The sequence below is a fragment of the Monodon monoceros genome, unplaced genomic scaffold (genome assembly GCF_005190385.1).
Source record: "Monodon monoceros isolate NGI ecotype Baffin Bay Population unplaced genomic scaffold, NGI_Narwhal_1 Super_Scaffold_18, whole genome shotgun sequence".
Taxonomy (NCBI): Eukaryota; Metazoa; Chordata; class Mammalia; order Artiodactyla; family Monodontidae; genus Monodon; species Monodon monoceros.
In genome coordinates, this window is record NW_021703774.1 from 51961586 (window position 1) to 51984682 (window position 23097).

General features: G+C 39.6%; 2 protein-coding genes across 10 annotated transcripts in view; one reads left to right on the top strand and one right to left on the bottom strand.

Moving 5' to 3' along the window:
• The window catches only part of PAPPA2 (pappalysin 2), a 556585-nt gene extending 540803 nt beyond the window's left edge, over positions 1 to 15782 (bottom strand). The window contains exons 1-2 of one of the 5 annotated variants that reach the window (XM_029227419.1): positions 15694 to 15782; positions 14346 to 14407 (exon numbers count right to left, since the gene is read on the bottom strand). The gene's annotated coding sequence lies outside the window, so the exon portion shown is untranslated. Of the gene's footprint in view, positions 1 to 14345; positions 14911 to 15081; positions 15549 to 15645 lie in introns of those variants that run through there. The other 4 variants (XM_029227423.1, XM_029227421.1, XM_029227422.1 and 1 more) reach the window with 4 other exon arrangements.
• A 64-nt stretch (positions 15783 to 15846) lies between these two features.
• COP1 (COP1 E3 ubiquitin ligase) overlaps positions 15847 to 23097 on the top strand; it is a 261090-nt gene continuing 253839 nt past the window's right edge. For 2 of the 5 annotated variants that reach the window (XM_029229001.1, XM_029229002.1), the window contains exon 1: positions 15976 to 16564. In XM_029229001.1, coding sequence (XP_029084834.1) covers positions 16146 to 16564 — 419 coding nt within the window. In that variant the 5' untranslated portion in view covers positions 15976 to 16145. Of the gene's footprint in view, positions 16565 to 23097 lie in introns of all 5 variants that reach the window. The other 3 variants (XM_029228999.1, XM_029229000.1, XM_029229004.1) reach the window with 3 other exon arrangements.

Genomic DNA, 23097 nt, shown 5'->3' on the forward strand with positions numbered 1-23097 from the left:
AACCAACAGCTCTGAGGCTGATGCAACCGACACCTGACATTGCCACAACACCCGAGAGATTACCAAAAAAGGGCTGCTTCACACAGCAAGCACCTCCCCTGCGTCCACCCCTATAAATTTTGTTCACGCCCACACCCGGGCGCGACTTCTCTGGCCCCTTTCTCTCGGACCAGTGAACCTCGCCCGGGAGCGTTCCCAAATAAAGCTTGCTTAAGCTCTCCTCCGTTTTTGGTGCTGTTCCTTACACTCCCTGTGGCAATAACCTCCCTCCTCAATTTGCAATAGTTCATTTCCCTCACTTGCAATAATCCTTTCGAATACAGTCTCAACTTCACTAAATCCAGATTTGATTTTTATTCCAGTCTCATCAATGATTTCTCTTGGTATTGCCTACTCTGTGACATCCCAAACATAGGGTTTTACGTTTTATGGTTAACCTTGAGTTAATACTCAGGATAAAATAATGAGACACCACACAGAGTAGAGCAGATTGCTGCTGTTCCAGCTGAGGTCATCATATACCATCTAGCCTCCAGCCAATCCAGCAGACACAGGAGGGAGTCCAAGTGAGACCTGAAGAATTCCCAGTGGAGCTCAGTAGAAATTGTCAGCTTGTACAGTTATGGACTCAAGTGACTGTTAGTGGTATTGTTTTAAGCCTCTAAGTTTGTGGGTATTTGTTATGCAGCAGTAGACTGATGATACATTGACTGAACACATGAATGAAAGAATGAACAAATGGATGAATGAACAAATGAATAACATCAGTCTGGAGACTGTATTCCTTCCCAAGTAGGAGGAAGGCAAACAAGGACTTCCAAAACAGATAGCAACTGGGGCTTCTGATCTGAGATGATATATAGTAGATAAACTGACAAGGATGAAAATATGACTTTTGAGTGTATATTTGAAACTTCAGTTGCTATGGGGGTGTTTGGAAGTGTATCAAATATATCACCCACCAAAAATACGGAATCACGATACTAAGAGGATATTAGTTCTCTGAGTCATGCATTCACGCTAGACTAGAAAATATCTTCATGATATTGTAAAAACTCAAAATCACAAAGGAAGTTGGATAAGTCTTTAAGGTATCTTGAAAATATGGGAGCATCTTAATTCAATATCTATTTAGTAAAAAATATATGAACCTTGTCCTCTATATACCACACACTTTGCCAGATGCTGGGAATAGACCAGAAAAGACATAGTCATTGCAATCAAGAATCTGACAGTCTAAATTTTAAATACATAATGTATACAAAATTTTATCCATGTCCAAGAGATCCAAGTTTTAAATTACCATTTATTTTGTGTAGGAAAGTTTATAAATTCTGATCTCTATCATAAACATCTGAGTCAGAGTAATTCAAACTTTTCATGGATCTGGAGAGAGATAGAAATGGGGAAGATCAATGGGCTTTTGTCTCATTAAAGCCAGTGCTGTCCCAAGCATTATTTTTTTTAATTAATTAATTTTTTTGGCTGCATTGGGTCTTCATTGCTGTGTGTGGGCTTTCTCTAGCTGTGGCAATCAGGGGCTACTCTTCATTGTGGTGCGCAGGCTTCTCATTGTGGTGGCTTCTCTTGTTGTGGAGCACAGGCTCTAGGCATGCGGGCTTCAGTAGGTGTGGCACACAAGCTTCATTAGTTGTGGCACATGGGCTTAGCTGCTCTGCAGCATGTGGGATCTTCCTGGACCAGGGATTGAACCGGTGTCCCCTACATTGGCAGGCGGATTCTTAACCACTGCACAACCAGGGAAGTCCCAATCATTATTTATTTCACTCAGTGTTTTATTTCAAATTTACTCTCTGAGTTGTAATATGCTATGACCATTGTTAGTATACTTAGTTTACGGAAGTCACTAATTATGATACCACATTGCCAAAACCACTGATGAGAAATTGATTTTAAAAAATTTTTGTTTCTTCATCACTCTAAGCAATCAGAATGGATGATTGGTCAAACTAAAACTGTTATTTTTATGTCATAAATTATAAATATTTTTCTGGAGCTTTGTTGACAGAGAGTTCCTATAATTTTACATATGAATCAATAGAGAACCAGAAAATTTAAATGGCCTTCCCATGTTCAAACAGCTAGTGGGTAGTAGAACAGAGGAGGGGATCGAGTTATTCTCTCTTGTCATGAGAAGTGTTGTCTCTTTTATATCATGTTTTCTCTGATTGTCTAAGGTTGCCTACTTTATGGTGACTTCTCCCCTTCAGAGTACAGTATTAAAAAGTGGTAACTTGGCAAAATATAATAAAGATGTAAATACATTTATATTCATTTATACTTTCTGGGAATGTGCTTTCAGGAAACAAAAGAGATGCAGAAATTAAAAAAAAAAAGAATCTGACAGTCTAGTTGAAAGGTACTGACGATTACAATGTTAAGTGCAATAAGAACAGTAAGAAATTTATTGCCTGTGTAACTAAATACTTTGGGTTAGTGCTGATATTAGGTATGGCACGATTCAGGGCTGAAACGACTGGTTAGAATTTCATTTCTCTCCATTTATTAATTTTGCTTTCGTCTATGTTGATCTCATTCTTGGGTTCCACATGGTAGCAAGATGGTACCAACATGGTGGCAACAGCTATGACTTCTTTGGCTTCAGATCCAAAGAGAAAGGAGCAAGCTCTCCTTCTTACATGTCCTAGGAAAAGCTCCTCTTTCTTGAGTAATTTGTCCATTCCTGAACCAATAACTCTGCTGGGAAGGGTGGGGGAGGCACTAATAATGTGATTCATTGATTTAAGTCTGGATTATGTGTTAAATTTGCTGGAATTTTGAGTTTTGGCTCTCTCTCCCATGGACCCAGTCTCATGGACTGAAAAGGAGAAAGGGCACAGATCCACACATGTCACCTGCTTACGGGATCTTAGTTCCCTGACCAGGGACTGAACCCATGCCCTCGGCAGTGAAAACGTGGAGTCCTAAGCACCGGACCACCAGGGAATTCCCACCACATCATTGATTATGCATTCTTTTCTCATGGGAAAAAAATGGAAATAAACTGTGAGTCTTAATACAATATCATTCTCTGGAAAGTCCCACCAAGTACCATTAAAACAAATGGAACATATAATTTTGCACAGTTTCTATGAATAAAATCTCTATTCAAATTTTAACAGTTTACTATTAAAAATGGCTCCTGACGACCTATTAGTTCACTAGGGCTGCTATAACAAAATACCACAGACTGGGTGTCTTAAAAGACATACATTTATTGTCTCACAGTTTTGGAGGCTAGAAGCCTGTGATCAAGGCATCAGCAGGGTTGGTTTCTCTTGAGGCCTCCCTCTTTGGCTTGTAGATGGCTGCCTTCTTGTTGTGTCCTCACGTGGTCTTTCCAATGTACATGCCCCTGGTATCTCTGTATGTCCGCATTTTCTCTTCTTATAAGGACACCAGTCATATTGGATGGGCGCCCACCCTAATGGCCTCATTTTAACTTAATCATCTCTTTAAAGACCCTATCTCCAAATGTCATATTTTGAGGGATGAGGGATTAGGGCTTCAACATACAAATTGGAGCGGGGAGGAATATAATTTAGCCTCTAATATTACCTTTCTGACCTCATTTCTTCTCTCTCTTTCTCTTACTTTCTCTCTCCCCCTAACATGCTGCTCCAGCATACTGGCTTTTGGGTTTCAAATACTAAGCATTTCCCCTGCTCAGGGCCTTTACACATGCTCTGATAATCCCTGCCTAGAATGATCCTCCCCTACTGTTCCCTTGGCCCACTTCCTCTTTTATTTCAGATCTCTGCCCAAACATTAGTCTCAGAGATGGTTTTGACCAACTTAAGAAAAATAGCATTTCCATCAGTCAACTTTGTTTCACAGAACTTATCTGATTTAAATGTTAACTTATTTTTTTACTCACACATAAAACACATGAGGAAGGAACCTTGTGTAAGTACTCTATCTCCAGAACTCAGTACAGTGGTTGATACATGGTAAGTGTCCGACAAATGCTTGCTGAATGAATGTATATAATTACTGAAGAATAGAGAAAGACTGACCCATTGAACCTCCTACAAATGAGTAACTAATTTATGATTGGATGTTATTTACTAATCATATCTGTCTCAGGAACCAAAAGTTATAAAAAAAGAACCAAGTGAAAATATTTGGTAGGAAAAGTATAATAATTGATAGGATAATAGCAGATGGATGCAGCCATAAAACACATCAGTGAAATAAGATAGAGAAACTCTACTAGAAGGTAAAAAATAAACAGAGAGAATATAAGTATAAAATTATATACATATATATATATGTAAGAGGTAGAGAGGATAGAAATAAAGTACTTAACTGAAATTTCAATTAATTGAAATCTTAGAAGGAAAGAAAAAGGAGGAAGTATGTGATGAAATATGCAATGATCAATTTTCCAGAATTAAGGAAAAATAAAATAACTCAGATTGAAAAGGTACATAGATTGGTAAATGAAAGAGATAAGAAAAAAGGATGTATATTAACAAACTGAAGGATAAAAATCATATGATCATCTTAATAGATGCAGGAAAAGCTTTTGACAAAATTCAACACCCATTTTAAGAACTTACCTCAACATAATAAAGGCCATATATAACAAACCCACAGCCAGCATCGTTCTCAGTGGTGAAAAACCGAAACCATTTCCACTAAGATCAGGAAAAAGACAAGGTTGCCCACTCTCACCACTATTATTCAACATAGTTTTGGAAGTTTTAGCCACAGCAATCACAGAAGAAAAAGAAATAAAAGGAATCCAAATCAGAAAAGAAGAAGTAAAACTGTCACTGTTTGCACATGACGTGATACTATACATAGAGAATCCTAAACACACTACCAGAAAACTACTTAAGCTAATCAATTAATTCGGTAAAGTAGCAGGATACAAAATTAATGCACAGAAATCTCTGGCATTCCTATACACCAACAATGAAAGATCAGAGAGAGAAATTAAGGAAACAATACCATTCACCATTACAACAAAAAGAATAAAATACCTAGGAATAAACCTACCTAAGGAGTTAAAAGACTTGTACTCAGAAAACTATAAAACACTCATGAAAGAAATCAAAGATGACATAAACAGATGGAGAAATATACCATGTCCTTGGATTGGAAGAATCAACATTGTGAAAATGACTATACTACCAAAAGCAATCTACAGATTCAATGCAATCCCTATCAAACTTCCAATGGCATTCTTCACAGAATTAGAACAAAAAATTTTACAATTCGTATGGAAAGACAAAAGACCCCGAATAGCCAAAGCAATCTTGAGAAAGAAAACTGGAATTGGAGGAATCAGGCTCCCTGACTTCAAAATAGACCACAAAGCTACAGTAATCAAGACAGTATGGTACTGGCACAAAAACAGAAATATAGATCAATGGAACAGGATAGAAAGCCCAGAGATAAACCCACACACATATGGTCACCTAATTTATGACAAAGGAGGCAAGAATATACAATGGAGAAAAGATAGCCTCTTCAATAAGTGGTGCTGGGAAAACTGGACAGCTACATGTAAAAGAATGAAATTAGAACACTCCCTAACACCATACACAAAAATAAACTCTAAATGGATTAAAGACCTAAATGTAAGGCCAGAAACTATCAAACTCTCAGAGGCAAACGTAGGCAGAACACTCTGACATAAATCACACAAGATCCTTTTTGACCCACCTCCTAGAGAAATGGAAATAAAACCAAAAATAAACAAATGGGACCTAATGAAACTTCAAAGCTTTTGCACAGCAAAGGAAACCATAAACAAGATGAAAAGAAAACCCTCAGAATGGGAGAAAATATTTGCAAGTGAAGCAACTGACAGAGGATTAATCTCCAAAATTTACAAGCAGCTCATGTAGCTCAATATCAAAAAAACAAATAACCCAATCCAAAAATGGGCAGAAGACCTAAATAGACACTTCTCCAAAGAAGATATACAGATTGCCAACAAACACATGAAAGAATGCTCAACATCACTAATCATTAGAGAAATGCAAATCAAAACTACAATGGGATATCATCTCACACTGGTCAGAATGGCCATCAAAAAATCTAGAAACAATAAATGCTGGAGAGGGTGTGGAGAAAAGGGAACCTTTCTGAACTGTTGATGGGAATATAAATTGATACAGCCACTATGGAGAACAGTATGGAGGTTCCTTAAAAAACTAAAAGTAGAACTACCATACGACCCAGCAATCCCACTACTGGGCATATACCCTGAGCAAACCATAATTCAAAAAGAGTCATGTACCACAATGTTCACTGCAGCTCTATTTACAATAGCCAGGACATGGAAGCAGCCTAAGTGTCCATCGACAGATGAATGGATAAAGAAGATGTGGCACATAGATACAATGGAATGTTACTCAGCCATAAAAAGAAACGAAATTGAGTTATTTGTAGTGAGGTGGGTGGACCTAGAGTCTGTCATACAGAGTGAAGTAAGTCAGAAAGAGAAGAACAAATACCGTATGCTAACACATATATATAGAATCTAAAGACAAAAAAATGGTTATGAAGAACCTAGGGGCAGGACAGGAATAAAGATGTAGACATAGAGAATGGACTTGAGGAAACAGGGAGGGAGAAGGGTAGGCTGAGACAAAGTGAGAGAGTTGCATAGACATATATATACTACCAAATGTAAAATAGATACCTAGTGGGAAGCCACCACATAGCACAGGGAGATCAGCTTTGTGCTCTGTGACCACCTAGAGGGGTGGGATAGGGAGGGTGGGAAGGAGATGCAAGAGGGAGGAGATATGGTGATATATGTATATGTATAGCTGATTCACTTTGTTATAAAACAGAAACTAACATACCATTGTAAAGCAATTATACTCCAATAAAGATGTTAAAAATAAATTACACTGTAAAAAAAAGAAAAAGGATAAAGGATGTGATCTCAGGTTTAAATACTAAAAGAGGGTGTGAGATGAAGGTGGGGAATGATGCAAATACAGGCAGTCTTGCTCTAAAGCCTGAACCCCATTCACTATGACCTAAATGTCACAGTACGCTGATATCACAAGTTATGAAAAAGGTTATATTAGGCTCAGTAGTGATATATCAAAAATATTAGCTATTATTTGATAATTATTTTATATTTAAACTTCAATTTATGTTGAATATATATATATTTTTTTTGCATGGTGTGAAGGACTTCATTTATAATCCTTCTAAACAATTTCCCCAGCATGATTTATTGAATAATATTAGCACTGTCTCTGTCTAATATTTATATATCTTCCTTTTTTTCCAGTGCTTGCTAAGAATTTGAAAAGCATACTGAAATTTTTGTGAATTATTAGCTAGGGTAATTTGCACTAGTTGCTGCAATAAACTCACATTTCAATGACTCTTCCTCGTTCTGTGTGAGCTTTGGGAGTGGTCCCCCTGCTACTTTGGGTGGTTCTTTCCCTAACTATCCTCAGGCAGTTTCCTCACATGCTTGTCCTAATCAGTATTGAGCTGAAGACTTGAGGAAGAAACTCTGCCCTGAAAACGCTAGCCACTGGATTCTCAGCCACTTCTCAGACTCCCACTTCTCTTTCCTTATCTGAGACCTGGGTCCCCCTCCCTGTAGTGTGGCCTGGAGCTGTTCTTCAGGCAGTAAGCTGGGGCAGTTGTAGGGCTCACCTCACTTTCTTCCCCTTTCTCATATCTGATATCTAATATCTAAAAGCATTGGTTCATTTAGCGTGCCCTTTTTAGTTGTTTCATGTGGAAGGACAAATTTGGTTCACATTACTCCATACTGTTCAGAAGAAGAAGTTCCTTGAGTGCGTAAATCGGAGTTTATTCTTAAGCAATCTTTTTTTTTTTTTTCCAGAATGTGTAGAGCATGAGATTGTGTTCCCTAGAAGCAGAGCCTGAGATGGGAATTCTTATGAAAGTGATTTAATGAGGGTTTGCTCTCAGAAGAACAGGAGTGAAGGAAGCAGGATAGGGTAGGGGAAGAAAACTAGGCAAGACTGAGGTCTCAACTGGAGACTACTTTCAGTCTAGTCCTCCAGGGAGCCTGGGAGCACCAACTACACTGCAAAGTTGGTCCCAAGGAGAATGGATTTTCATTTACCCTCGTGTCAATCATTGGCCATTGGCTGCCAGTGTGGGAGGGGTGGTAGAGGGATAGGAGCAGGTTAGTAAGGTTAACATTCCAATACACAGAAGAACAATTTTCCAGAGCCCTTGCTCCCAGCTCCAGTATCCACAATGGCAATCCTCCAGAGAAGGCAGCTGTCAGCCATTAGCAGCCAACACTCAGCAGCTGGGTGCCAGGTAAACAGAATCTGGGTTGGGCACCATCAGTATCTACAATACGTGGTAAGCATTTCATGTACTTTGATGTGTGAAAATATTTTTATTTTGCCCTCACACTTGACTGATAATTTAACTGGTTTAAAAACTTTAGGCTCAACATAGACTTCTTTCAGAACTTTGAAGGCATAGTTTTCTATTAGCGTGTAGCTTATAAGACATCTGTCTTAGCTTGGGCTGCCATAACAAATTTCCATCGAAGGATGGTTTAAACAACAAACATCTATTTTTCACATTTCTGCAGACTGGGAATCCAAGATCAAGGAGCTGGCAGATTTGGTGTTTGATAGGAGCCCAGTTCCTGGTTTGTAGATGGTTGTCTTCTCCTTGTATTTTCACGTGGCAGAGAGCAGGGAGAGAGAGAGGCAGCAAGCTCCTCTATCTCTTCTTCTTTTTTTGTTTTTATTTGATTTTATTTTTGGCTGTGTTGGGTCTTCGTTGCTGTGCACGGGCTTTCTCTAGTTGCAGCGAGCGGGGGCTACTCTTTGTTGCGGTGCGTGGGCTTCTCATTGTGGTGGCTTCTTCTTGTTGTGGAGCACGGGCTCCAGGCGTGCGGGCTTCAGTAGTTGTGGCACCTGGGCTCAGTAATTGTGGCTCGCGGGCTCTAGAGTGCAGGCTCAGTAGTTGTGGTGCCCAGGCTTAGTTGCTCTGCGGCATGTGGTATCTTCCTGGACCAGGGCTCGAACCCACGTCTCCTGCATTGGCAGGCAGGTTCTTAACCACTGAGCCACCAGGGAAGCCCCTATCCCTAATCTAATTAGCCCCTAGCACTAAACCCATTCATGCAGGCTCCACCCTCATGACCTCATGATCATGAGGTCCAAAGGCCCCACCTCTTAATACTTTGGACCATAGGGTCCAAAGGCCCCACCTCTTAATACTGTCACACTGGAGGTTAGGATTTCAACATATGAATTTGTGGGTGGGGACACAGGCATTCAGACCATAAGAACATGCAGTGTCAATCTGATTCTCATTATTCTTTTTTTTTAATTCTGTATTTTTAAATTTTTGGCCACATCGTGCGGCATGTGGGATCTTGCCTGGGAGTGAAACTGTGCCCCCTGCAATGGAAGTGCAGAGTCTTAACTACTGGACCTCCAGGGAAGTCCCTGATTCTCATTATTCTTAAGTAATAGTTATCTTCCTCTATATTGAAAATAATTTAGTATTTCCTTTTTATCTCTGATGATCTGAAATCTCATTGGCAAAAACATTTTTTTCATATTTTTGCTTGGCACTTTTTGGGTCATTGGATCTCACTGTAAAGTTTTTATTCTGGTCTGGGAAGTTTTCTTCTAACATTTCTTTGTCTCTTTTTGCCCTTCAATTATCCCGTATCTAATACTCAAACCTCTGGAAATTTATTTTTATTTCCATGTGTTTTTAAAAATTATTAGACCTCATTATTTAGAGCAGTTTTAGGTTTACAGACATATTCAGCAGAGAGTACATACAGCTTCCATATCTCTCCTCCCTGCCAACAGTTTCCCCTACTATTAAGGTACTACATTAATGTGCACTTTTAATTTTATCAGTAGATTATGGATTATGTAGTAGGCAGATTAAAGCCCCAGGAAAGATGTCCACGTCATAATCCCTGAAACCTGTCCATTGTTAATGGTACAAGGTAAAAGAGATTTTGCAACTGGAATTTGTTGACTTTAAGCTAGGGAGGTTGGGAATTCCCTGCCTGTCCAGTGGTTAGGACTCCATGCTTTCACTGCCAAGGGCCCCAGTTTGATATCTGGTTGGGGAGCTGAGATCCCACAAGCCTCCCAGCATGCACCCCCCCCTCCAAAAAAAAAGATAGGGAGGTTAATTTAGGTTGGTTCAATGTGATCACACAGGCCCTTAAAAAGTAGAGGAGGAAGGCAGAAGATTCAGTCAGAGGGATACAGTGTAAGACGGTCTTGACCCACCTACTGGGGCTGGTGATGGAGGAAGGGGGCTGTGAGCAAAGGAATGCAGGTGACCTCTAGAAGCTGAGACTTTTCTTAGTAAAGAAAAACCAACATCAGTCCTATGACCACACAGAATTCAATTCTGCCAACAACCTGAGTGAGCCTGGAGGCAGAATATTCCCTAGAGTCTCCAGGAAGTAAAGTAGGCCTGCTGACACCTTGATTTCAGTCTTCTGAGATGCAGGCAGGGAAACCAGTGAGCCTAAATTCTGTTACTATAAACTCCTAAATTTGTGGTAATTTGTTTTGGCAGCAATAGAAAAATCATACACTGCTATTGGTCCTGCAGTGGATACCAGTACTCAATTAGATTTTCAGCACGGAATTCAGCTTGTAACTTCTTCAGAGGTATTATCAACATTGGTTACATCCTGGTACCAACCAAACATTTGAGAGTTACGTAGTATTACACAGCAAAGGAAGAATGAAGAATGGTATATGATACTCAATTTTAATTTATGATTTGGGTTTAACTGACTCAAAACCATTACATGCTCTTGTATCAGTTCAACTATCATCAGAGATCACGCAGATGTAGCAAACCTCAGCTGTGCAACATAGGGTGGAGTGCTGGGATTTTGGCCAGCAGCTTTACTGCTTTGACCTAATTTTTCTAAACTGAAGATGAGGTAATACCAGTTTCTACTATTTCACAATAAATTGATAAGTGCAAATGCAGTTGATGAACTGGTTTAATGGAAGATGCCCAGGGCTCTGTGTGGGAGGACTCAATGAGTGTTGAGAAAAGAAATACCTGCTATATCTGAGTATTCACATTTAGAATATAAGAATTACCGTAGGAACTCAGGAAAAAGAGGAAACATACTGGCAGATGGAATATTTTGTTTTACTTGACATCACCTTCAAAGGTTAAGAATAGACTCCCAAACTAACTTCTCTTCCAACCTGATATAAATCTAATTATTATATCCAAATACTCTTCATCCTTCATTCTAGGCTGTTTACACAAATTCATAATTCAGTGCTACTTTAGCATTCCCAGTTTCTTACAGAATTCAATGGGTGATAGGAGTGGGTATTGGAGGAGATATCATAGTATGATTTGCCAGCAAATACATCCTAGTATACTCAGGGTACTAGGCAGAAAGAAATATCACTCATGATCTAGGAAGAGACTTGATACAAATTACAGTGGATAAGGTACTGTTTTAAACCTTTCTTGATTCTAGCTATACATACGTTCCCAGATCTCTTAGGTATGTGACACTACATGCATGGATGGTCAAATCCCAGGGGCAAATGACCTGCAATGTTATATGCTTCAGTTTCAGTGTGAGGTGTTTTTTCTTTGGCTCTTTAATATTACCTGGTCTCCACCTCATGATGACATCAATTGTTCTGTTTTTGCAGAATGCATTAGACCTCATTTTGGTTTATGATCTTTAAGTGGATCTAAAACTACCCATATATTCATAAAATCTGTACACATTCACCACACATAAAACAAGTTTATGTTTTTCTAGTCAATGTTGGCTTTTCCCAATCTTGCTTTGTTTCTTTTCAGCTGACTAAACCTATTCAGTAACTTGCATTCACATTCATACAGCTCTACCTATAATTCTTCATTGTTACAATACTTCTGATTGGCTTAGGCCGTATTTTACAAGTACTTTGACTAAAATTGCTAGCAGTGGGTTGCAAAAGGAAATTAACTTCTTTTAGTAGGATGACTGACTTACTAAGGTATTAATGCTGTTAGTTTACCTTCTCTAAAAAGTGCTTGTAATTTTATACAGAAAGACTAGAAGGGCATAAAAGCTAATGATGCAATGCCAGCACTGAAAACAGCATGGTAGACATTTTCAGAAAAGAGTTGTCCTCAAATTATAAGAAATTAGCTCTCCACAGGTAACAATCTACCTCTGGTTTTGATGTATAAATTGGAGCTTTTAATTTTACCAGTGGATTATAGATTGTTTTCTGCTGGATGCATTACTATGTTATTGCATTTCATAAACTCTTCTATTTCTTTCCTTCCATTCACATGGACAGAAAATATTTTTCTCCTTTTTCTTCTCAATTTAGCTGTTTTAGGGAGGATCTTTTTGGGAGATTGGTTACCAAAGGGCAGGGTTAGTTGAAGATGGAAACCACTGGCCATATTTCCCTAAAATATTGTATTTAGATAAGACACCTTAGAAATAGGTCTGGGAAGTTCAATCCTCTTGGTAATTCCAATCCATCCTTAACTACATGAGACTTTACTTCAGAAGTGTTTTTGTAGAAGACTTTGGAATTATTAGGGCTTAGTTTTTATTTCACTTTTACTTTTATTTTTCAGTAATGTTCTCTTCTCTTCTCCTGTTAGCTACTTCTCCTGAATTGGCTGACTTCCTGTGTGTGTGTATGTGTGTGTGTGTGTGTGTGTGGGTGTGTGTGTGTTTTGCCATTCTTCCTCTTTTCTCTTCTGCTTTCCCAGAAGATCTTGCCATTAGAAACTAAAAAGGACTGTGTACTTTCAGAATAGTCTTTATACATTTATCTGGTATAAAAGGGAAATTCTATTGCATCACATTCCCTCAGCTTCCTTTTGTGAATTCAGATTTTACTGAAGATAGGTTCCAAAGAGATACAAATAAGCATTGATAATTTTTTCCTAGGAGACTTCTCAGCTGGGGTCATATCACTTTCTGTCCCCTGAATAAGATAACTGGAAGGAAGAGGCTATTTTACCTATTTCTCCTATACTCCCTACAATACTAATCACAGTATTTCTCAAAAGGTTACCTGCATCAGGTTCACCTGGGTGATGATAAGAATGCATATTCATAGGTCCTAGCCCAGAACCATAGATTCAATATCTCTGGAGACAGAGCTCAGGAACCTGAAAGTTTTATTTCTGTTACGTGCTGAATTTTCTCTTGTGCCTTAGCCTGAATTTTCAGTCACTGGCTAGATATGCTTACTTGAATGTATTTTCATCCCACGCTCACTTAACACATCCAAAATTAAACCATCCACTGTCCACCCCTAATTCTGTCATGCTGGTATACGTGAAGCCATCATTGGAGTCACTCATCCTCATGTTCCCTCATTTTTACTTAATCAACTTATTGGCCTCTGTGCCAAGCACTGGGAAAGACAGTGATGAACAAGACAGACATGGGTCATGCCCTCAAGGATCATGAAGATTCTTTTACAGAGAGCAACTTAATCCTGTAGATTCTTTTGTGGTTTTGTTTTGTTTTTCAGCATACTCCTTTACTTTCCTGGTCTGCACCCTAATCTAGAATCTCATCAATTATGCTTGGACTGCTATAACCTTTTCCTAATTAGTCTCTTTGCTCCTAATCTCCCAGCTCTTCTCAAAGATTAATCTGCTGAAAACGTAATCTTCAAAACACCACTTTCAATATATTTATCCCCACTTAATGGCTTCATTATTTCCAACTGCTTGTAGGTTATTTTTCAAAGTAGAGTCAAGGCTCTTTACAATATGGCCCCCAAATGAATTTTTACTGAATGAACTCTTTTACCCCTATCAAATAGACATCTGAACTTGATGTAAGCATTTTTTACTTATTTATTTTCTGGGCTCATGACTTTAATTACACTTTGACTGACCAAACCATACTTTTCTCTTCAGGCCTAACTTTTCCTCCCTCAGCATGGCTGGCGCTAAGCACTTGCTCTTGCTTCAGTTCCTACGTTGATTCTCTGCTTTACTCATTAAGCATGTGCACCTTGGTAATATTACTTATCTTTCTATGTATTTTTCTAATTCTTCAATTATTCCATAAACTTTCTGAATGTAGAAGCAATGTTTTATATACGTCTTTATCTCCTCCTTGCCTAGTCCAGGCCTATATGTAATAAATGTTCAATAAATATTCATCAAATTCTTTATATTCATTTATTCATCCATTCTTTCATAAAAAAATTATGGAATGCCCACTGAGAACATAGTCCTCTTTTGCATGGAGCTTAAATTTTAGTGGGACAGAGTTTAAGCAAATAATTAAGATAAAAATGAGATCAATTGCTTTGTTTGCCAAGAAAAATTTAACAAGCACTTACCATAGGCCAGGAATTGTGTTACGTGCTGAATTCGCTGGGAATACAAAGCTGAAGTTGATAGGCTAGTAGAGGAGAATTATACATATAAGCTACTAAAATACAATGCTATAAGTGCAAACAAAATATCCTAGGGGCACAAATGGGGGCAACTCTTTCTGCCGAGGAGTCAGTAAGGCTTCACATTTTAGATGGGTCTTGAAAGTGAATTTAAACAAAGGACTGGATAACACAATATTCATAAAAGGAAGGTGGTTGTTGGAAATCTGACATGCCCATTCTTATATCATTATTCTGAGCAGAAACCTGAGCTGGGAACATGAAGGTGATCAGCTAAGGCAGGCTTGAGCCTTACGATGGTTCACTGCCAGGTGAATGGCTAGCTATTGTTGCTGGGCCTTCATCTAGGCCCTTCCCTGGCCCTGTCCCCTCAGCATGGACAGCTGTTCCTAGGGAAAGGCCGTCTAGTTGCCCCTATAGTCTTCAATACCCAGAACAGAATTAACTCTGAGATCTTTCCCTCTGAGAATCATAGAATGATAGCGTTGTAAAGGATACTGAAATCACAGTTTAGTTGTTTCTAATTTACATCCCCCAGAATCTTAGGGAGTCTCAAAATGGCAAATGAAAATCTGTAATCAACTTTCAATATTTCAAAAAGCCTACCATAAATTGCATCTTTTGGTGGTATTAACTGCCAGGTTTCCTTGTTTTGTGCTAAAAATCATATCAGACTCACCTTAGACGGAGATTTTAACTGAGCTGTGGTCCGATTAGGCATGATTTGTTTTCCCATTATTATTATGCTTAATTTGGTAAATAACTTTTCAAAACAAGATATCATGGTCGAATGCATACAGTTGGTGACACTTGCTACAATGTTTGCAATTTACAAAGCACTAGTCACTGACTTCAATACTGTGGAACGGCTAACAGCAAAGCCCAGAGTCCTTGACTCTCAGTCCAGTGCTCTTTTCAACTGCTCAGAGCTTCTAAGATTCTTTCCGTGTGCCCCAGTCTTCAGGGCCTTCAATCCCCGACTCGGAAGTACCTGTCGTACCCTCGCCACTGGGTTATACTGCCTGCCTCCCAAGCGACAGCTACCGCTCCCGGTTAACGTTCAGGAATGCGGCTCGCCCTCACGCATGCGTGGTGCAACCGCCCCGCGCTGGCGCTGCTCTTCTTGGCCTGGAGCGGGAACCTTGGGTAACCCGCAAGGGTCGGCGCCCAGGGCGCGCGTGCGCAGTCGCTTTTGGAGAGCTTTCCCCCCTCCCCTTTCCCCAACCCCTTGCGCCACCCCTACCATCCGTTCCTCTCTCCGCAGCCCTGTCACCCACTGAGACGGCCCTACCCTCGGGCAAGTCACGAAGGAAACCAGCTCTCGACGAGGGCGGCGGTCGCTGCTAGGCCACCGCCGCCGCCTAGGACACGTTAAGGTTGTCTGAGCGCCGCCCGCGCCGTGTCTAAAGTTGTATCCCCCGCCGCTCCCGCCCCTTCCGCCGCTCGCGTGCGCGCACGGCCGGCCCACGGAGCGCCCGGGTTGGCTGCGGCGGCGATCGCGGTGGCGGCGGCCTAGAGAGCGGTAGTGGTTCCTGCTCTTGTTTTAATAGTTCCCTCCGCCCCCTCCCGTCGGACGCTGTTGTGTGGTTGCCGTACAAAAATCAACTTTATTGTTCCTCAGCCCCACCTCCCGGCGCGGCGCGCCTACTCAGGATGTACTGAGGCAGAGGGGAGGGAGGCGGCGGCGGGTGGCAGTCGCGGTCCCTCTCCTCCGAGCGCCCGGCCGGAGGGGAGGGAGTCACGATGTCTGGGAGCCGCCAGGCCGGGTCGGGCTCAGCCGGGACCAGCCCTGGCTCCTCTGCGGCCTCCTCGGTGACTTCCGCCTCCTCGTCCTTATCCTCTTCACCGTCGCCCCCTTCCGTAGCGGCTTCGGCCGCGGCGCTGGGGTCCGGCGGGGCGGCCCAGGCCGCGGGCTCCGGCGGCCTCGGGGGCCCGGTGCGGCCTGTGTTGGTGGCGGCCGCAGTGTCCGGCAGCGGCGGCGGGAGCGGCGGCGGGGCGGTGTCCGCGGGCCTGTCCCGGCTCAGCTGCGCAGCCAGGCCCAGCGCCGGCGTAGGAGGGAGCAGCTCCAGCCTAGGGAGCGGCAGCAGGAAGCGACCTCTGCTTGCCCCCCTGTGCAACGGGCTCATCAACTCCTACGAGGACAAAAGCAACGACTTCGTCTGGTGGGTTGGACGAACAGCCTCCTCGCCCTCTCTGCGTTAGGAGTTTCTGCTCTTGGGGCTGCTGGGGTCCGGGGTGAGGGCGGTCTGTTGGGCGCTGTGGCGGTGTCTGCAGAGGCATTCGAGCGTTTGCAGCGGTTGGTGGGCTGAGGTGGGGGAATGTTGGAGTCCTGACGCAGGGTGGGAGTACTAAAGAGGTCAGTGCTGGTGGGGAGAAGTGAAGGGAGGTTAGGGAATAATAAATAGGGGGGGAGATGAAAGGCTAAATTAATGGCTGTGCATAAAAGGGGAAAGCTGGGCACGGAGGTTGGGCCTTGAATTTTCTGCCTCGCTGGTGAATTAGGTACCCTGTCAGTCCGGATTTCTCGTTGAGGTGAATTAAACTTGTAAAGGGAGAGGATTAAGCTTCCCGGGATGCTGAGGGAGGGAGTTGTGGGTCAGAATTTGCTTATTGAAGCATGGTAGATGATGCTCTAAACATGGGTATGGCTGTTTTAAGAAGTGGTATTTGATGTAGATATCCATCGTGTGTACGTGTAAATTATCTCCTCCTGCTTCAAAGGCTGGGTCACTTTTAAATCTGTTGTTGAGGCTCCTGTAGTCAAGAGAGTCTGTTCACAACAACTTCCACCTCTCAACTGAATGTCTTGAAAGAGGGGACCACGTTTATTAAGTATCATCCATGTGTCAGATGTGACTGCACTACACTTGTATTAACACATCAGCGTATACTGGAACTTCGGATTTGAGAAAAGCTAGGAATTAGATGTGTTGTCATCGTAGTTAGCATCTTGAATGCTACGCAGTAGTCCTCAGTTATGACATTTGGCATAGAGGGATTATACATATTAAGTGAAAAATGCAGTTGATTGTCTTGCTTGAGAGTGTTTCCATTTTCGTTGGGTTTTGTGTTCAAAATCCAATTCAAATGGTAAGATTGCAAGAAAGGATTTGCTTTTAGCTGAGTGAGAACTGGTAGGATTTTGTGCTTTTCCTCTGGAGGAAATTGTTGATAGAATAGAATACTAGTGATGTAGAAAGTTGGCTTGCACTGTCACTATACGGGAAGTTGATTCACTTCAGGGTTGAAGATGGTCTGAGTTGTTGTCATTAAATATGATAAGACTAGAAGTTGGGACTATAGGAAAGTTATTGATTAGACTTATAGTTTCTAGTTCTTGCAGTAAAAATACCTTTAGTCATACTTTTGCTTTCGTCATAAATTATTCTGGATTCAGAATTGATTCATTTTTCACTGAAACTGGGCTATAATTGTAATTTGTAAATAATTTGAGCAGCTTATTGTTGGGTATAAGATGTGTTTGTGTTCATAGCCAGTAGAGAATCCCATAAGATAAAGTAGAAGCTAATGAAACAAAGTGAGGGTTTGCACAGTTTGTCTTTTTAGCCACCATTTGCATTTCACTTTTTAGTAGGTTAAAAGAAAACAAACATGCCAGCATCCATATAGGTACACTAAGATAGTGTAAAAGGTGTGAGAAAGAAGGAAATTAATCATTCATTCCACAGATATTTCTTTGGCACTCACTCTCTGCCAGGCACTGTATGCATCTCATTATACTTACTATAAGCCATTTTATAGGAAGTTGGAGAGGGATGGGAGAGTATAAGCAGCTGGCACTAATTTTTATTGTTTAGCAGTAAGATTATTAAAATTTTTATTAGTCTGTCAACTAATTTTTAAAAATTAAAATCCAGTCTCTTGAGTCTTAACCATGTTGTTTAGATTTTTCTGCTTCCTTTTTTTTTTTTTTTTTTTTTTGCGGTACGCGGGCCTCTCACTGTCGTGGCCTCTCCCGTTGCGGAGCACAGGCTCGGGACGCGCAGACTCAGCGGCCATGGCTCACGGGCCCAGCCGCTCCGCGGCATGTGGGATCTTCCCGGACCGGGGCATGAACCTGCGTCTCCTGCATTGGCAGGCGGACTCTCAACCACTGCGCCACCAGGGAAGCCCCTTCTGCTTTCTTTTATATTCCAAGAGGAAGTGTCCAGTGAGAGTCATGAGTTAAAAATTCCGAATATTTCACTTTCTAAGAATTTCATAGTCCTCTGTTTCTTTTTCTGGTGAGGTTGAATATTCAGAAGAATTCATTAATGGAAATCAGTTTTTCTGATTCTCCAGCTAGATTTGATTTGGCCAAGCATTTGGGGTAGGAAGGTGAGGATTAGGCAAGGCCCAAGGAATCCTTTTCATTTCTAATTGGCTCTGGGTGGTTGGTCTTGTCTGCTTCAAGGTCAAACTGTGAACCAATCCAAATTATTCTAAGCTTTTACAGCTAAATGAGGCTTAAGTTTGAATAATGATAACAATCCCTTATTCATCATATTTTAAAGATATGTTTATACTTCATGTTTCATTTTATCCTAGAGCAATTCTGTGAAGTTATGTAGAACTTCCAACTTTATATAATACTAATATAATTGTATTCTCATTGAGGTACAGAGAAGTTAAGTAACTTGGTTTTAGATTGGGTAGCTCAAGGACAAAATTAAAACTCATATCTCTGAGTTCTCAATTTAGTGCTTTCTTTGTATGGAATTTTAAAATTTCATATCTATAAGTTGAAGTACATGTATTTAGCCTCGTGGTTCTTAAATGTGGTAGACTGAAGGGAAACAGCTGTTTCATAATCACAGGAGATAAATGTCTTTATCCTTAACTACTCTCTCCCCTTGCCTGTCTGCTTGCCCATATCCCAACAGGACAAAACTGAATTGGAGGCTGGAGTGGGCAGTGTAGTTTGCAGAAGCTCCCTTGTTAATAATGACATGTCCTCTTCCCCTCCTTGAGAATGGTTGATTTAAGGTCAAATGCCTAATTATCAATAATACATATTGGCCTCTCCTGACTCATATTTGAAAGTAAGTTTATATTTAATTGCAGAATTGAAGAACATTTTAGGGATTTATAGTTTTTACTTTAATATTTCTTTCAAACAAAGGATTGAAAGTATCGTCAAGTTGCAGATAATTCTAACAGTGTTTTATAGATGGAGAATCTGTAGTACAGTAGAGAGTAGTATATAGCTTGAAGTTGGATAAATCTCGGACATTCAAAGGAAGTCTTTGTTACTTTGATTTTTCAAATTTTTCTTACATGATTCATTTAAATTACGATTCGTTTAAATTCGTTTAAATTACGTTTAAATAGCCTATGTTTGAAAGACAATTTCTTTCTTTTATGTTATCACATTACTACGGCCTCTGCATTAGCTTTTCCAACCCCCTGAAATAACCTTTTCTGCCTCTTCAAGTCCCAGATACTCTCTGAGTTGTAGCAGAAATAAGTATTCTTAGGTAGATAGTAAGCCCCTTGTGGGAAGGTTACCTCTGCCTGATAAAATGTAGGTAGACTCTACATGAAGTCCATCTACCATTTAATAAATTCTCATGTCAACTATTAAAAATGGACTATCCTGAAGGAGCTCACGATTTAACGTGAAGAAAGACTTTTAATCACATAATTATAGTATCACATCCTGGCATTATTGCTTCTCTTAGTACCATGGCAGATGCTAAATACTCTTCTGAATTCAGATGTTGTCTCACGGTCCTCAACATAGCACTGCAGGAAGCCACTACCTATTAATTACATTTAGCCCTAAAGATGAAATCTGTTGACCATTCTTGCTACTATAACTGTTTTCCAAACTATTAAAAAGTGAAATAAAATAGCAGGTATCATAGAACCTGTCATTATAAAGATAGTTTGATGAAACTTTTGGTTACATACTTATGTACAATGTATAAGTACTTACTGGGTATGAGACCTCAGTTTAGTTTAAGGATGGGCTTTTGGCTCAAAGCTCAGTTCGTATAGTTAATAATGGTGGTATCAGTATTTATATCCAGACGTTTTGGCTCAAAGCTCAAGTTCTTAACCACTATATTGCTTTGCCTTTCAGAGGCTGGAGATTTTGTTTAAAATCAGCTTTATTAAGATATAATTTGCATACCATAGCAGTCACCAGTTTTAAGTGTATAGTTCAATGAATTTGACAAATGAATACATCTATGTTACCACCGTAATCAAGATACAGAACATTTCCATCACACTAGAAAGTTCAGTGTGCTACACCTTAGCACTCTGTCTTCGAACCTCATCTCTGACACCTGGCAACTGGTCATCTGTTTTCTATCAATATAGTTTTGCCTTTTCTAGGATATTATATTAATGGAGCCATTCAGTATGTAGACTTTTGTGCCTGACTTATTTGGAGTAATGTTTTTGAGATTCAATAATGTTGAATGTCTCACTAATTTTCTTTTAATTGCTGAGTAGTATTCCATTACATGGATATAACGTGATTTCTTTATATGTTCATCAGTTAAAAGATATTTGAGTTTCTTTGTTTCTAAAGTTTTCAGTGATTGTAAAGAAAGCTGTTGTAAACATTCACATTCAGTTTTCTGTGTGGACCTGTCTTCACATCTCTTGGGTAAATACATAGGAGTGTATTGCTGGGTTGTATTGCCAAGTGTATATTTAGCATTATAAGAAACTGCAAAACTGTTTTCTAAAGTGACTATCATTTTGCATTTCAACCAGCAATGTATGAGTTTCAGTTCCACATTCTTGCCAACACTTGCTGTTTTCAGTCTTTCAAATTTCAGTCATTCTAGTAGGCGTGTGTAGTAGTATCTTATTGTCATAATTTGCATGTAAGTCCTAAATATTGTGATGTTTTCTCCCAGTCTGTTGTTTTCTTTTTAGTTTTCTGAGCAGTCTTCTGAAGTGCAAAAGTTTAAAATTTTAAGTCCAATTTATGGACTTTTTTCTTTTACAGTCTATGGCTTTTGTGTTCTATTGAAGAAATTGTTGTCTAAGTCTTCTTGGATATTCTAGAAGCTTTATAGCTTTTTTGTGGTTAGGTATATAATCATTTCATGTTAATTTTTATATACTGTGTGTGGTAAGGGTTGGAGATTTTTTCCCTCCACTGTAGATGTCCAGTTATTGTAGCACCCATTTGTTGAAAAGACCATCTTTGTTCATTGAATTTTCTTGGAACCTTTCTCAAAAATTAATTAATATGTATAAGTTTATTTCTGGAGTCTTTATTCTGTTCCATTGATCTATGTGTTTATCCTTATGCCAGTACCACACTGTCTGGATTTCTGTATCATTGTTGTAAATCTTGAAATCAGATAGTGTAGTTTTGTTCCTCTATTTCAAAGTTGATTTAGTTATTTAGGGTGTTTGCATTTCCACATAGATTTTAGCTTACCAATTTCTTAAAAAAAAGCATGCTAGGATTTTAATTTGAGTTACTTTGAATCTGTGACCCAATTTGGGAAGATTTGACATCTTAACAATATTGAATTTTTGAGCCATAAACATAGTATGTTTCTCCAGTTATTTAGGTCTTTAATTCCTCTTAGCAGAGTTTTATAGTTATCAGTTTTTGGTTCTTGCACATGTTTTGTTAAACTTACTCCTAAGTAGTTCATGTTTTAGATGCTGTTGTGTTATTTTAATTTCTAATTAAAAATTGCTAATTTGCTATTCAATTTCTAATTGTTGCTAATATAAAAATAAAATTTATTTTTGTGTATTGACCTTGTGTCCTGTGAATTGTTAAGTTCACTTACTACTTCTAATAGTTTTTTGGTAGAACCGATGTGATTTTCTGAGAAGACAATCATGTCATCTGAAAATCAATATAGTTTTACTTCTTTCTTTTCCAATTTTATGCCCTATTTACTGATTTTTTTAAAAGAGATATTTTGTATTTTTATTTATGGGTGATATTCGTCTATGGTTTTCTTATAATATACATATATTTACTTTATATATTTTGGTTTTGATATCAGGGTGTATTAGTTTGCTAGGGCTGCTATAACATAATTACAGACTGGGTAGCTTAAAAAATAGAAAGTTATTTTCTCAACAGTTTTAGAGGCTAGGTGTCCAAGATCAAGGTGTTGTCAGGTTTGGGTTCTTCTGAGGCTTCTCTCCTTGACTTGCTGATGGCCACCTCTTGTTGTGTCTTCACATGGTTGTCCCTGGGTCTGTGTGTTGTCTGTATCCTAATCTCTTATAAGGCCACCAGTCATATTGGGATTAGGTCCCACATATATGACCTCATTTTACCGTAATTAGCTCTTTAAGGCCCAGTCTCCAAATACAGTCTTCTGAGGTACTGAGGGCTAGGATTTCAATGTATGGATTTGGGAGAGGATACAGTTCAGCTCATCTCTGTCTCCTGAAAGAGTTTGTGGATTGGTATGTTTCATTCTTAAGTGTCTGGTAGAATTCATCAGTGAAGCCATAGTTTTTGTGGCAAGGTTTTTATTTACTATTTCAGTTTCTTTAATTGATAAAGGGCTATTCAGGTTCTTTATTTCTTAAGTGAGCTTTGGTAATTTGCTAAGGGATTTCTCCGTTTCACCCAAGCTATTGAATTTGTTGGCATAAGTTCATAATACTTTTTTTGTTTATTGGAATTTTATTTTATTTATTTATTTTATACAGCAGGTTCTTATCAGTTATCTAGTTTATACATATTAGTGTA